Source organism: Triplophysa rosa, linkage group LG1, assembly GCF_024868665.1.
Source record: "Triplophysa rosa linkage group LG1, Trosa_1v2, whole genome shotgun sequence".
Lineage (NCBI taxonomy): Eukaryota > Metazoa > Chordata > Actinopteri > Cypriniformes > Nemacheilidae > Triplophysa > Triplophysa rosa.
In genome coordinates, this window is record NC_079890.1 from 20179470 (window position 1) to 20192957 (window position 13488).

Below are 13488 nucleotides of genomic sequence, written 5' to 3' on the forward strand. Positions count from 1 at the left end.
ATGACAGAATTTTTGGGTGGAGTATCCCTTAAAGGGGTATTTTACCCCAAATTGTTTTTTATCAATTTTATCATTTATTCAAACCTGTAATGCGATATGTTTTTAATTTTCAGTGTCCATACAATGCAGATTTAATGTTGTTTGATTGCCAACATTCTTTAAAATATCTTCTTTTTGTTCTGCATTGCATTGTGGGATAAAAAATGGTTAATTTCCATAAAGGCTTTTATTGAAAATATGCACACAGGAATTGATAAGAGGAATTTAATTTTTTATTTCAATTATCTGATTCGAAACCTTTCGAATTCAATTCCAGAATTGGAATAGATTTTTGATTTGCAGCCCTAATGGTAACATGCCATTCTTTTAACTAAAAAAATATTTTATATATAATATATATCAAATATGTATATATAATATTTTTATGTTCTACGTTCCTTGTGTACATCCTGACACACGTAACTCCAGTAGTAAAGTTAGTCACATGACCTTTATACTCTTTGGCACATCACAGTGTCCATAGCAACGCTTGGACAACACAAACAGATCACAACACAACTGTAGCTCAGTTGAAAAATGACATAAATCCAGTTGATGACATACATCCAGTATTCACAATGTGTAGCTGTAGACAGTCGGGCTTGCATGTCACCCAAACACCTGCTCTAGCGTGTTGGTATATTTAAATGCAACACAGGCTTATCTTTTAAGAACACTAGTATTCCCTGGCAGGTCAGAGATCCTTTAGTCAAGATCGAAACTACAGAAGGTGAAAGCAGGATCAGTTGATGATAGAATGTACTCTACAAAGTAAAAAAAGTATTTTTCATCATGATAAGTCATTGTGTGTTTAACCGGTTAGCTGTTTGTACCAACAATAAGCCTATAATATCATTTGCATGTGTGCTTGTGATTTTCTTTGTTTAGAGAATGGGACTATTGTCTTGGTTTGAAGCACAGGCCTTGTGGATTCTGTCCAGCAAAATAATTCCAACTCCATTCTCTTCTGTTTTTAAATTAGGATCATGTTCCACCCTATATACATCTAATATCAAACTGCTGTCTGTTCTTCTGTTAAAAATCATACAAATCTTTTTCATAGGTATATAAAAGAGTTATAGAAATCTTACAAGCCTTTAAAAAATCTAGTGTTTTAAAGTTTGATTTTCTTTCCTAAAAGCATACTGTTTTTTTATTCGACTTTCTTTTCTTGTCTTACTTCCACAACAGTCCTGTTCCCTTCTTGCTTTTCTCTGCCACTGCTGTTTTGAAACCCAGGTGACCCATTTTGCAATATTAAGTGTACTCAGTGTAACCATAGCATCAGAACGTTATAACATCGTAACACTGTCAGTCAAAGTTCCTCTGGTGAGGAGAGGCATGCAGTAGATCATGTGACAGGACTCACAGTGACAACAGTAGCATTACTGATAGAAACCTTTTGGCTGGAGTCTGAGGTGCATTGCATCGAATCAGCAGAGATAACTACAAAATCTCAGTTTTCACAATCCATTTGCGGTCAGAGCATTGTCAGTGGTACAGCTTTATAGGCTGCACCGATCATCATAAGCAAACAAAGGATCTACTGTATTATACCTTGCATTATGACCACTCATGAATTATAGCAATAACAATTTTGTAGACACATACTGTAAAAAAACTCTATTTTATAGGCTACAATCCTAAACTCTATTTCTACACTTTTTGCAAAACCCTATTACATTTAGTTCTAAACTAAATTAAATAAATCAAACACATTCATTACTCAGAATGAACTCAGAGTCTAAGGAGACGCAATGGGTTGTATCCAGCTGTAGGGTCTTTTTAATCAAGATGTATGTTATTGCCCTGACTTCATCACATTAAAGAAGAAAGAACAAAAAAGTAAACAAAACTGAAACCAGATAAGTCAAAAGATCTAAACCAGATCCAAACCAGTATGTCCATTTCCATGTACTGCTGCACGTATCTTTAACGGCCGGCGTTTGCTCCAAACAGGTTGAAGTAATTAAATAGGAGTAAATAAATAACAAACAATAATCTTTGCATGCGTCTGAGGCAGGCCTGATGAATAAAGAGTGATTAAAAACCGAAACGTGTTTTTGTGTCACTTATCAATGTCTCTCAGTATGTTTCATTCATTTCCAATTATGATCTCATCTATAGTCCCTAGCAAAAAAAACCCCAAAGAAAATAAGCCATGCTTGCAGCAATGGTCTCCGTGACAACGGTTAAAACAAAGGCTGAATTATGAAGTGATTGTTTGATGCCATGTGCTTGACCCTCGAGCGTGTCCCCCGCATTTGTGTGTTTCTCCCTCCACCCGCACCCATTAAATCACAGCATTGTTGTGGACACCATTGATCATTGTTGGATAACTTTAGACAGACCCAGTGCAAATATTAGGACCCTTAATGACTGAAGTGACTTGAGACTAGTGGTCAGAAGATTCGTTCCATCACACATCAAACAAGCGTGCAAAAACACACAGCCCGCAGCTCCAGACCTTTTGTTCTCAGGTGCACATCTGTTTCCTGTTGGCTGTGTGCAGCTTTAAATGAGCTGAAAATGAAGAGCCATTAGTTTACCAAGAAAAGCAGCAAGTGAAGCGAATGAGAAGAAAAAAGAGAAAAGGAAATGCAGGCTATATGGTATTTTGGATGGAAGCAGCCGACAATCTTCCATCTGCTGACCACTTCCTCACGCCCACGTTGATTCAAGTGATGACAGAATAATGATGATGAAATATTCCAGATTGATGATGTATAGCTCATTGAAACCATCTCTGATTGTACTACCTCAAAAAGCCTCAGAAAGTGCAAATGAAAGTAACATTTTAATTCATTTTGTTATAAACTACATGTTTTATATAAAAACAATGAGGTGCTAAGAATGAGATGTAAATTAGATGTTATTGTGGAGACTTGTTTCTTGCATTTTTTAATGAGTGATGAGTTGAAATATGTTTTACTTTGTAAACGTCACGTTATAGTAAACACAACATAATTCACTTCCTGCGTGCCGTTTTGCAGTTTGATAGTTCAATAAGTTTGAAATCACAACAAAGTGTTTCCATGGCAACGCACAATGCCTACACCTGTTTAATGTGTCAATCATCTAAAGGTCACACATTCTTACAGTGTGTTTGTTTGCTGCATGCTTTGTGCACTTTTTGTTATTCAAACATAAAAAGGTTTGTTAATTGAGCTCAAGTGTGTGTCTTAGGTTGAACTCAACTTTTTTACAGAAAGAAATAACACAAACCAGTGTGTTTCCATATTAATGGTAATGTGTATAACAGCCTTCGCTGAGATTTTTTTTCAGTTTGGGATGTGAGAAGTTTTCAGGGTCAGAAGTGTAGAATTGACGAGAGTTTATTGGCCAGCCATTTCAAGTTCAAGTTGTGGATGAACTCTTGTTCCCAAAGTTTGAGCTACTAATATAATATGACGTGTTACAGTGGCTGAAGCTCAGTTCAAGTATTAAGATATTACCTTTTATGTATCTATAAGCAAGACACTTCCCAGGTTACTATGTTGGGAATATTTATCATATATAGTGGGCGGTCCGTCCATTGGCTACTCCATTTTTCCATTTTACCAACTCTCACAGTATGTGGTTCCCAAACTGTCATTTGGGCTGTTGTGGTGCATTACACTTAAAAACAGTTTATTCCTATGACTAAAAATGTCACTTGTTCATTGGTTTATGCATTTTACAAGCAAATATAACTTGCGAGCAACGGGAGATGGTGAGAAAGCGGCGCATTCCACGAGTTTTAGATGTTAATGGCCCCTAAACAATACACACCTTCCACAAGCATTTCTTAATTTCTTCCAAAAAGTGGGGCCTATGCTTAATATGTATTTTGCATCTGAATATTGACATTTAGAAGATTTTGTAAAACAAATGTTGTCTGGAGCAAGATGTTCTAAAGGCTTCCATACAAGTAATATCAAAATGGTGACTTGCTCCCTATCTCGAAAACAAATACACAACACATTCAATGCATCGTTGATGTATGTGGTATTTCTTTCTCATATCAGTGTTTCTGCTGGAGGCAGCTGTAATGCAATTTGGTCAAGTGAGTGATGAAAGATTGATCATTTCACTTGATCACTGTTTGGAATGGCAACAAAACAAGCAAAGCTGCTTTTGAGGGCTGTTTATCTAGAAACCCCCATGGGTTAAATCCCCACAACACTCAAAATATTTTGTGCCGTGCAACAAATTTGTTGTGTTCTAAAAACAGCGAAACTCAACTTGACTAACAGGATACGGATAAATCAATGCTGTGAAGAAATATAAGACATAAAAGAGATAAATGCAAAGCATTGATGTGTTTAGAAATATAAATGTAAAACAAATCATAGAGGGAAACAATAAATCTGTCAGCATACTGTATAAATGAAAGTGTTCTTTGTATGTTTAAGTCTTGTTAGCATTTGGCAAACAGTTTGTAGTGCATTTTGAACAGTCTATTGTACCTTCATAGAACTGAGGAAGAATGGCTGCACCACACACATTTTATATAAGACTACATTATTCAGTTTAATAAAACATCGTCATCCTGCATTCTGGTCTGACATGTTTTGCCATTGGTACAAAAAAGTTGTAAAAGACATGACAATGTGATAGAACATGAAAGAAAAAAGGGCTTTACAAAACAGATAGAAATAAAAAGAGATAAATTATTTCAATACATAAATACAGTATGTGTTTGTAAATGTATGTTGATGTAATTTCAAAAAGGGATTAAATGGTTGAAAATAAAAAAACATTTGTCTGTCATGTGTGGTCCCTCCCGATCAAATTTGGCGACAAATTCTAACTGACTTACTGATTCTGTCTTTATACTGTACAGTATGTCCTGTTCTTTGGACATAAAGAGGAAAAAGACAGAGGGCAACCCTGGAAAATATGAACTCAGTGGCTAAAGGAGGTAGCCAAGAGAGAGAGAGAGCAATACATAAAGCTAGAGAGCAACACTTGCTGTCTGGCCATCCACACCAGCACCCTGAGGTTCAGACCTAACCTGAAAGAAAGTGAACTACTGGAATAAACCTCTAATATTCAGAGGAAAACCGAGGGAAAGACAAAATGTTTTTAACACATTCCTCATTTAATTAAAAATCACTGTTAGAGCAATGCTCACAAAATGGAAATTAATTGGGCTAGCCCATAAACTGTTTTTACACATTTTGTTACGGCAGCAAAGTTGTTATATTGGATGTAACTTTACAAAGAGACTATAAGGTTATGTGACTTTATTACATTAGAATCATGTTAATGCTTGTAATATGTACATTGTGTGGCTTCACATTTAAATCGGTGTTTATTGTATCTATAGATTAATATTGATTAATATATGACCCCATGGTCACTACAACCTGAGTAGGCTTTCTTTCTCTGTCTGTCGCGCTCTCTCTCTCTCTCTCTCTCACACACACACACACACACACAAACGCATACTCTCTCTCTCCCTCTTTTATTGCCATCCCTTGATGTTAAACAGGACGTCTCCATAGATACAGGAATAAACAGATGATAACAAGCCCTCAGCCCTTTAAAGCCCATTTCATAAGGGAGTAACAGGAGAGTCAGACAGACATAAAGAGAAAGAGGGCGAGAGAGCAGGAGGGGATAGAAATCGTGCAGACAGGGTGTGTGTGGATTGGCAGCAGCACAGGTAAGATAAATTTTACTTACACTCACTTAACACTCCTCAAGATTGATCTTCATACAGTATGCAGATGCACATAACACCAGTATACAAGCAAAAATGCACACTCATGTTAGTGCTGGCATAGAGTGCCACTGCTTTTACAGAAACTCCTGAAGATTTCTTCATATGCAAGCACAAACACATATTGTAATAAGACAGATTAATTTAAATAATGCATCGGTATGCAGCAGCTGTGGTTACATGTTGATGTGATCATTAATGGGAAGCTGTATAGTACTCTGTAGGCTACTGTAAGTGTGCTGTATGTACAACCACAAATGCATGAACACAAAGCAGTGTTATTTTAAAACAAGATCATATCTCTGATGTCTTCTGTGCTAATACGCTGCAAAGATCTTGCCCCTAACCATTACATAAATCTGAAGACTAAAATAACAGTGGTGCTAAATGGGTATTCTTCTTTAAACCATCTTTGTTATTGCCAGGTATTTCCTCTGTCTACGGGTCATAACCTTACAGTATTACACATGTAGGACTGGTTTTAATTGACAGGTGTAATATTTTTTAATAATGTTTTAACATTGAAATTAGTTGGGGAAACTTGGGAAAACAGCAGATGAGTTTATATGAAATGGGTTGCAATCAAACACGTAACTGTGTTGTTTATCAAATGAAGTCATTTTATGGTTTGTGAAGTCATCACATGCATTACATGACATAGTTCACTCTCCATTCCCAAATCTATTAACTTCGGTGTGAAATATGCTTCATGTACTAAATTCTGGAGTCAGCGGTTAGCTGCAAAGCTCTAAAGCTGGAGTGGTGGACAGGAAGGCCATCATGTTGTTGTTTTGTTGTGTACGTTTGTGTGTGTGTGTGTGTGTTGTGTCTGATTGGGTGGGTAAGTCTCTGTGTTTCCCTCTTTTATACAATGGTTTCCATGGACACTTCCACAGAGTGTAGCAAGTGAGGGAATCTCTACATAAGAAGGCAGTGTGTATTACACACAGGGTGTGTGCGTGTGCGTGTGCGTGTGTGTGTGTGTGTGTGTGTGTGTGTGTGTGTGTGTGTGTGTGTGTGTGTGTGTGAGCGTGTGCGTGTGCGTGTGCGTGTGCGTGTGCGTGTGTGTGTGTGGGTGCGTGCGTGTGTGCGTGCGTGTGTGTGTGCGAGAGAGAGAGAGAGCAAAAGTTTCTGCGAGTTGATGTATGTGTTAGATGGGTGAGGCTCATACTCACAATGATGTCTTTATTCTGCTGTCTGTGTCAAGAGGCAGAGCTGCAGACTATGAGGATAACCCCAACAGCCGCCAACATACGATCTCTCATACACAAACACACACAAAACTCACATGCAACATTAAACACAACACAAAATCCTATTTAAGCATGATGACTAAAATGATTGTTTAACAATCAAGTTACAATGACAACATAAGAATTTCTGAATAATTAGGTAAACCCATAAAACATATTGTCCTTTGGATGAAGAAAAGGACCTCAAGTATAGACCACACTTAGAAATTATATATACATTATAGGTTATACATACAGTATGCTGTATACATTTTTATCAAAGCCTGTGTGCACTATGTGTGTATGTGTGTGTTTTGAGGCTACAGATGGCTGAAGAGGTTGGAACTGAACCCAGTGCAAGCCCACCCACTATTGCTGTGCTCATCACCTCTTTATGAAGCAGCCAGCTGCCAAACCTCTGACATCCATCTGAAACATTCCACAATAACTCCAAGACACATCAGACCATCTACACACCTACTCTCCCTTCTATCGACAATGGCTGGCCTGTGCATAAAGTACAGCACTGGCCTCATTGATCTTCAGTTGTAAGGACGGGCCAGTGTATCACTACATGAATGCAAAAAATTAACAAAAATCAAGCTTCTAGTAAAGAGAAAGAGACAAAAAATGTTCTTTGGGAAATTTTATCATCAGACAGTTTTAGTGTATTGTTCAGTGTCACCTCATTACTCATTCATTAGTAACAAGATTCTGCCGCTGCACACACACAACTCGTGTTACTTTTGACTGGTGCTTTAACTGGCTTTTTATTCATTCAGCCCATTCAAAACTCAACAGAAAACAGGGTGAAGCAAAAGTTGTGATGGCGCACAAAGAGACAGGATCTGTTGAAAGGCAAAATCACAGGGCAAATTAGATCATTCAGATGACTGGGATTGCTACATCAGAGCATGAGGTGCTTTGTTGTCTGGGCTCGATCTCTTCAGTACAGCCTGAGGCTTTGAAAGTTCTGTATAATAAACATTTGAGATTACTTTGAGACGATAATACCACAGTAGTCTGTGCTTGTTCTTTTCACAATCAAGGCTTTGGTAATGCTTCATGCCACTCTTGAAGTTGACATATTATACATGCTTATAGTAATCTTTCCATTAGATCATGGCCTTGCTATTTGTTTGGCAGAATACCCAATATGGCAGAGAGCACAAACATGGACGAGCTCCTGCAGTCCTTTAAGAAGTTTGCAATCCATGGTGACACCAAAGCCACCGGGAAGGAGATGAATGGGAAAAACTGGGCTAAACTGTGCAAAGACTGCAAAGTTATTGATGGCAAGACCGTCACCGGCACCGATGTAGATATCGTCTTTACCAAAGTGAAGTGAGTTTGTCAATGTTTGTTTTGTTCATTTTACATGTATTAAAACAACATAATTTCTGTTGCATTGTTGCAAAAGAATTATAAAATCGCAGGGAAAAAAATCATTAAATAAATAGAATACATATGGAACAGAATACAAGGCATTATTGCCATTTTTATTGTGCCCATAAAAAGACTGTAATCTACAAAAACATAATATGCTTTTTCCAAGACTGTAGGACATTTAATCAATTAATATGATAATCAAGAAAAATCAAGAAAACTATATAAGAACAGGAGTGAAACTTACATAGGGAATTTGCAATAATACCATGAAAAAAGTGTAACATGCATAGAAAATGTGCAGTAATAATAAAAACTGAAGTAGTGAAGACTAATATTGTAGTTGGATCATTATAATAAAAGTTATGATACCAGAATTTACAAAACCTTAGTATAAGCTAATATCTGCAGTCTCTCAGTAAGCAGGCTGAATGTAAGTTTAATAAGTGTCATCATTTTAAATTGATGACAATTTTGGGGGGAATTTGTACAATAGACAAGAACATTTTTGTACCATTGAAAAGACTATTTGTGCCTTATGATTTAGAGCGAAGACATCTCGAGTCATAACATACGAGGAGTTCCAGAAAGCTCTAGAACAACTGGCTCCAAAGAGGTTCAAAGGTCAAAGCAAAGAAGAGGCACTACAGTCCATATATAAGTTAATTGAAGGCAAAGAACCCACCAATGTTGGTGTGACGGTAAGGCAACCATTTAATTCATGTGAGAAATTCCATATAGCACTTCTAAATTCATGTTTCTATACATAGGCCTTATGTGTTGATATACAGTATGACTGCATCAATTCAAATTGCCATTACATCATATCTTTAATATTATACATTTTATTGAAAGCAACAAACTCAGTTACAACTTACATAGTAACTACTGGACTGCTTCAGATTTGCTACACTATAAGCAGGCACCTATTACCTTTGTTGTGGCACGAGTATATTGGGTATGAAATATGTAAATCCTTAATCTGTTCACAACACTAGGGGGCAGTAACAAATCAGCCCCAAAAAGTCTTAAGAACTGCTGATGTCATCATCCTTTATATCATATTGATGCTGTCAGTTAAGATGATATCTGATCTTCTTAAGAGATAAAGTTACGGGAATATGTCATGTTCACCTGATAAAAACATGCTTTGCTTGGACAGGTTGAAACAACCTAAAAGGTTGTGTCAACCTCTTTCTGTTTATTAAAGAGGTTATGTACGGTTAAATTTATACATATAGTGATAAGTATAGTGATTATATAATCTTCAAAGCCTTGTTGTTGCTTTCAAATATATCCTGTCTTGTTCATCTTTCTTTCCATTCTTAAACCATTTTAGAAAGTGGCAAAAACCGCCGCAGTGGACAGATTAACCGACACATCTAAATATACCGGCTCTCACAAGGAGCGCTTCGATGAGAGCGGGAAAGGTAAAGGGAAAGGTGGTAGGGAGGAGCTTGTTGAGCACACGGGATATGTAGCGGCCTATAAGAATGCTGGATCTTATGAAGAGAAGACGAAGGCCAAGTAAGGCCTCTTCTAATACTCTTCTAAGCTCAGAGCTCCGTCTTCATCAGCACTTAGGTCTGGACCAAAGCCAAACTTGAACTTTGAACTGTGATTTACACAGCCACCAAGAAGAGTGATACTGTGACACACAGGTATTGTTTGTCTTTAAAGAACATGGTTAGTTTTCTTGAGATGTTTGTCAGAAGGATTTTTCTCATAAAAATCTCAAAGTGCAAGCATTAAATCAGCTTCAGGAAATGTGCATCTTAACATCACACTGTTTCAGAAGAGAAGAAACAATTTTCCTATAACACACATATGGAAGCTCTTTATTCATCGCTACATTTTCACATGAATGGGCTATATTCACGCATTACTTCCGCGTTTCACAGAAAGAACCCACAGCAGTTTCCGGTTGGGGTGACTTAAAGCAGAGAGAAATGGGAAACTGAGAAAATAGTTAAGATATATAGAAGTGCTGTTTTACAGTATTTTAAATGATACTTTCATAAGTTTACATGTTGTAACATTCAAATAAGGTAGAACACCACTTCTACGCTTCTTTCAAAGTCCGTTTACGGAAGTCGTGCCACTCGGCGGCCATGTTTATAACGCCTCTGGGTAGCTATTTACGTCATAGCAAGTCCACAGTCCCTTACTTGAATGGGGCAAGGCATATATTTCTAAAATCGCTGGCAAAAATCACAACTAAACAGCATATTTCCGAACAATAATTAAACATGACATGAGTTGTATCATTGGTTTGCTAAGCTTACATTGCGCTAAAAATCAACTTTTCGAGGTCGCCTCATCTACTGCGTCTGCGCAAAGGCTGGCAAGCGCCTCACGAGAGCCCCGCCCCAGAAAATCGTCTGTCTTTAGTTATTGACGATTGGCTCGTTTTACTGGAAGGCGGGACTTCCTTCACTCGAGCCATTTTGAGCGTTGCATTCCTCGCCATTCTTTGTAATGGCAGTGGCGAATCTGGTTAATATTAATATCTTTGCTTCTATATACCACTGCGGTGTGGTGCAATGTACAGCATCTGCTAAATGTAACTATTTTACCATCTCTCTCTGCTTTAAGTCTCCCCAAGCGGAAACTGCTGCGGGTTCTTCCTGTGAAACGAATGCATATAGCCCATTCAGCTAGAAGTTACATAACAGAAAAATTATTCTAACAGGATGTAGATTTATGTTTGTCTTCTCTCTGTGTCCTTCTGTTGTTTGCCAAAATTACGTTCAGGATTTCAGTGTCGTATCTTTTTTCTATTTTAGTTAGTCTACTGTGTTAATGAAACTGGAACTTGCATTTACATGATTTTGCATAAACTGTTACTAAATATCCTTTCGTGTATTTTATGTTTTGTTTATTTTAAATAACAAATAAACATTCGTTTTCTAAATATTTTTAGCAGCTGCGTCCCAAATCGCGCACTTATGCACATTTCTATGCCATTTTGTAGTATAAATAGTGTGAGTTGTGCTTGAAAATAGGCTACTCAAAAAAGAAGTGCACTTGAAAAACCCGGATGATGCACTTTTCAAACGAAATATGAAGTGTGGAACTGTGGACACTTCACGCACTCAAAGGTGGCAGTTTCGCTTACGTAGCGGAAGGGAGGCGGGGCTATCGGCAGAGCTCGAGCAAAACTGCAGAGTGATGAAACGTATTAATCTGATGATGACTAAAGTAATGCTGGGCAAAACAGATGAAAACTACATTAAATGTACAATGCACAAAGTACACACGCATTGTGCCGTGCGATTGACGCCATTTGCGCTCGTCTGGGAAACCGATATATTTTCGGTAAGTATAAAACCGTTTAGTAGCCTATTACATTTGGGACGATACTACCCTTCTAAATTTCATACACTACATCGTTGAGTGCATAGTATGTCATTTGGGACACAGCTATTGATCTGGTTATGTAAAAACAGTGCTACAGAAATTATTTTTGGTCTCTATAGTTTTTCAGCATCCAGGTCTAAAAATGGTCTTTGTATTTAAATTCTCAGTACTGTACCCGACTTCTTAAACTAAATTCAACAGGGTGACCATATTTTGTCCACAATACTAATATTACTAAAGCTCGTGTTACTTGTCACTGTCTTCGTTAAAAAAATAAAGTATACTTTACACATTTTGCTTTCAATTAGGCTTAATGCTGTTTTCACTTGGTTCACTTCAAGTTCACTTTTATATCCAGCATGACACATAAAATGCGAAAGATGTAAGGAATGCCGGTCCAATTGTCAGATCTTTCCCTGAAAGACAGGCAGACGCTGCCGCTGGTCCCTCTGTTGTCAAGGCAACACAATAACAGCCCGGCCCGGGCCGGCACCTGGCTCCGGCAACCTGCCTCTGCCCTCTGTGTATTTGTAACCAAAAACACTCGTTCATGGCAACGTTTGTTTGCTTCATCTCCTTGGAAGCCTTTAATCAAAAACATGTGGGTCCATTCCTGCTCAGGCTTTTGTTGCTGCTGTCACAGGCTGATGAATGGCTTCACGCAGCCCTCAGTCAGATGAATGATTGGCGTGTTGACTGTTGAGCTCGACAGGCTTGACTTGACGCTGTTGATATCATCTGCCGCACATGTAGCGCAAGGCTGTCGGGCTGTATGTGGAGCGCATGCGGGATATATATAAGTAAGCTACTCTCAATTACGTGGATATGTGTACGACTCCATTGTGCAACCATAGTGGCCTGAAAAAGCATTTGCAACAAATTATGAAATATTGGTTCACATGATTTACGCAATATTTATTATACAAAAGAGCATATAAAACAATTACCTGACAAGATATGCATAAATATTGAAAAGAGCAGAAAATGTAAAAAGCAGTACCTATAATGTACAATAATGTGCAGCGTATAAGAATATAAAGTAGGTCAAACGTTCTCCAAACGGAACAATAAGGATATACGCTTTATATTTTAAGAATAAAGTTTTGCAATTAATAAAACAATCAGTTATTTCCTTATAGCTGAACTGTAATTTTTCCCTAGATGCTTATAATTTTGCTTTAAATAGTATTGTCTATGGGTGTTGTTTCTTAAGTAGAATAAACATAACAATACATTCAATAAACAACAAAGCCTGAATATTAAACAATATTCAGAACTTTAGGGCTGAATTTAATGTAGGCTACATAAATTGCCACCAGATGGAGCTCTATAATAAAGAATCACTTGAGAGTCTTGAATGCTTTTTTTCTCAATCCTTCATTATGATTTATGATTAACAACAAAAAGACAATAACAACATTCATCCTCCACAATTATGGGATTCCTTTTGTGCCAATAAAAATGAACGCAAACTTTTAAAAAACGAACAAAAATATACAATGAGAAAGAAAAAAAACACTTTGATAATGAAAACAATAAACTCAGTTGCAAGAATGTGACATGATTTCTTAACAATTTTCTAAGTTTAGTTTTTGCAAATAATAGTTTTGAATTCGCTGCTAGATTTTTCATTTGCGCTTTCCGAGTTTTCGTTTACGCTTCTCAATTTTTCGTTCGCCTTTCTGGCACAAATCTCACGTGTGGGCGGGATTTATGGCCACTTTACTCTCTTGGTTAGTGAGATTTGGATTGACAGCTCCCTGA

At 37.4% G+C, this 13488-nt stretch overlaps 1 protein-coding gene across 3 annotated transcripts; it reads left to right on the top strand.

The window, feature by feature from the left end:
* Positions 1-5556: 5556 nt before the first annotated feature.
* tppp3 (tubulin polymerization-promoting protein family member 3) lies at positions 5557-12028 on the top strand. Of its 3 annotated transcripts, none has more exons than XM_057346656.1 (5): positions 5566-5689; positions 7298-7526; positions 8125-8322; positions 8912-9065; positions 9704-12028. In XM_057346656.1, the coding sequence occupies exons 2-5, from the start codon at positions 7477-7479 to the stop codon at positions 9893-9895; spliced, it is 594 nt and encodes a 197-aa protein (XP_057202639.1). In that variant the 5' UTR covers positions 5566-5689; positions 7298-7476; the 3' UTR covers positions 9896-12028. The 3 variants fall into 3 exon arrangements, with proteins under 3 accessions (XP_057202659.1, XP_057202639.1, XP_057202650.1); XM_057346667.1 differs by having other exon boundaries at positions 7305-7526; XM_057346676.1 differs by lacking the exon at positions 7298-7526 and having other exon boundaries at positions 5557-5689.
* Positions 12029-13488: the final 1460 nt, after the last annotated feature.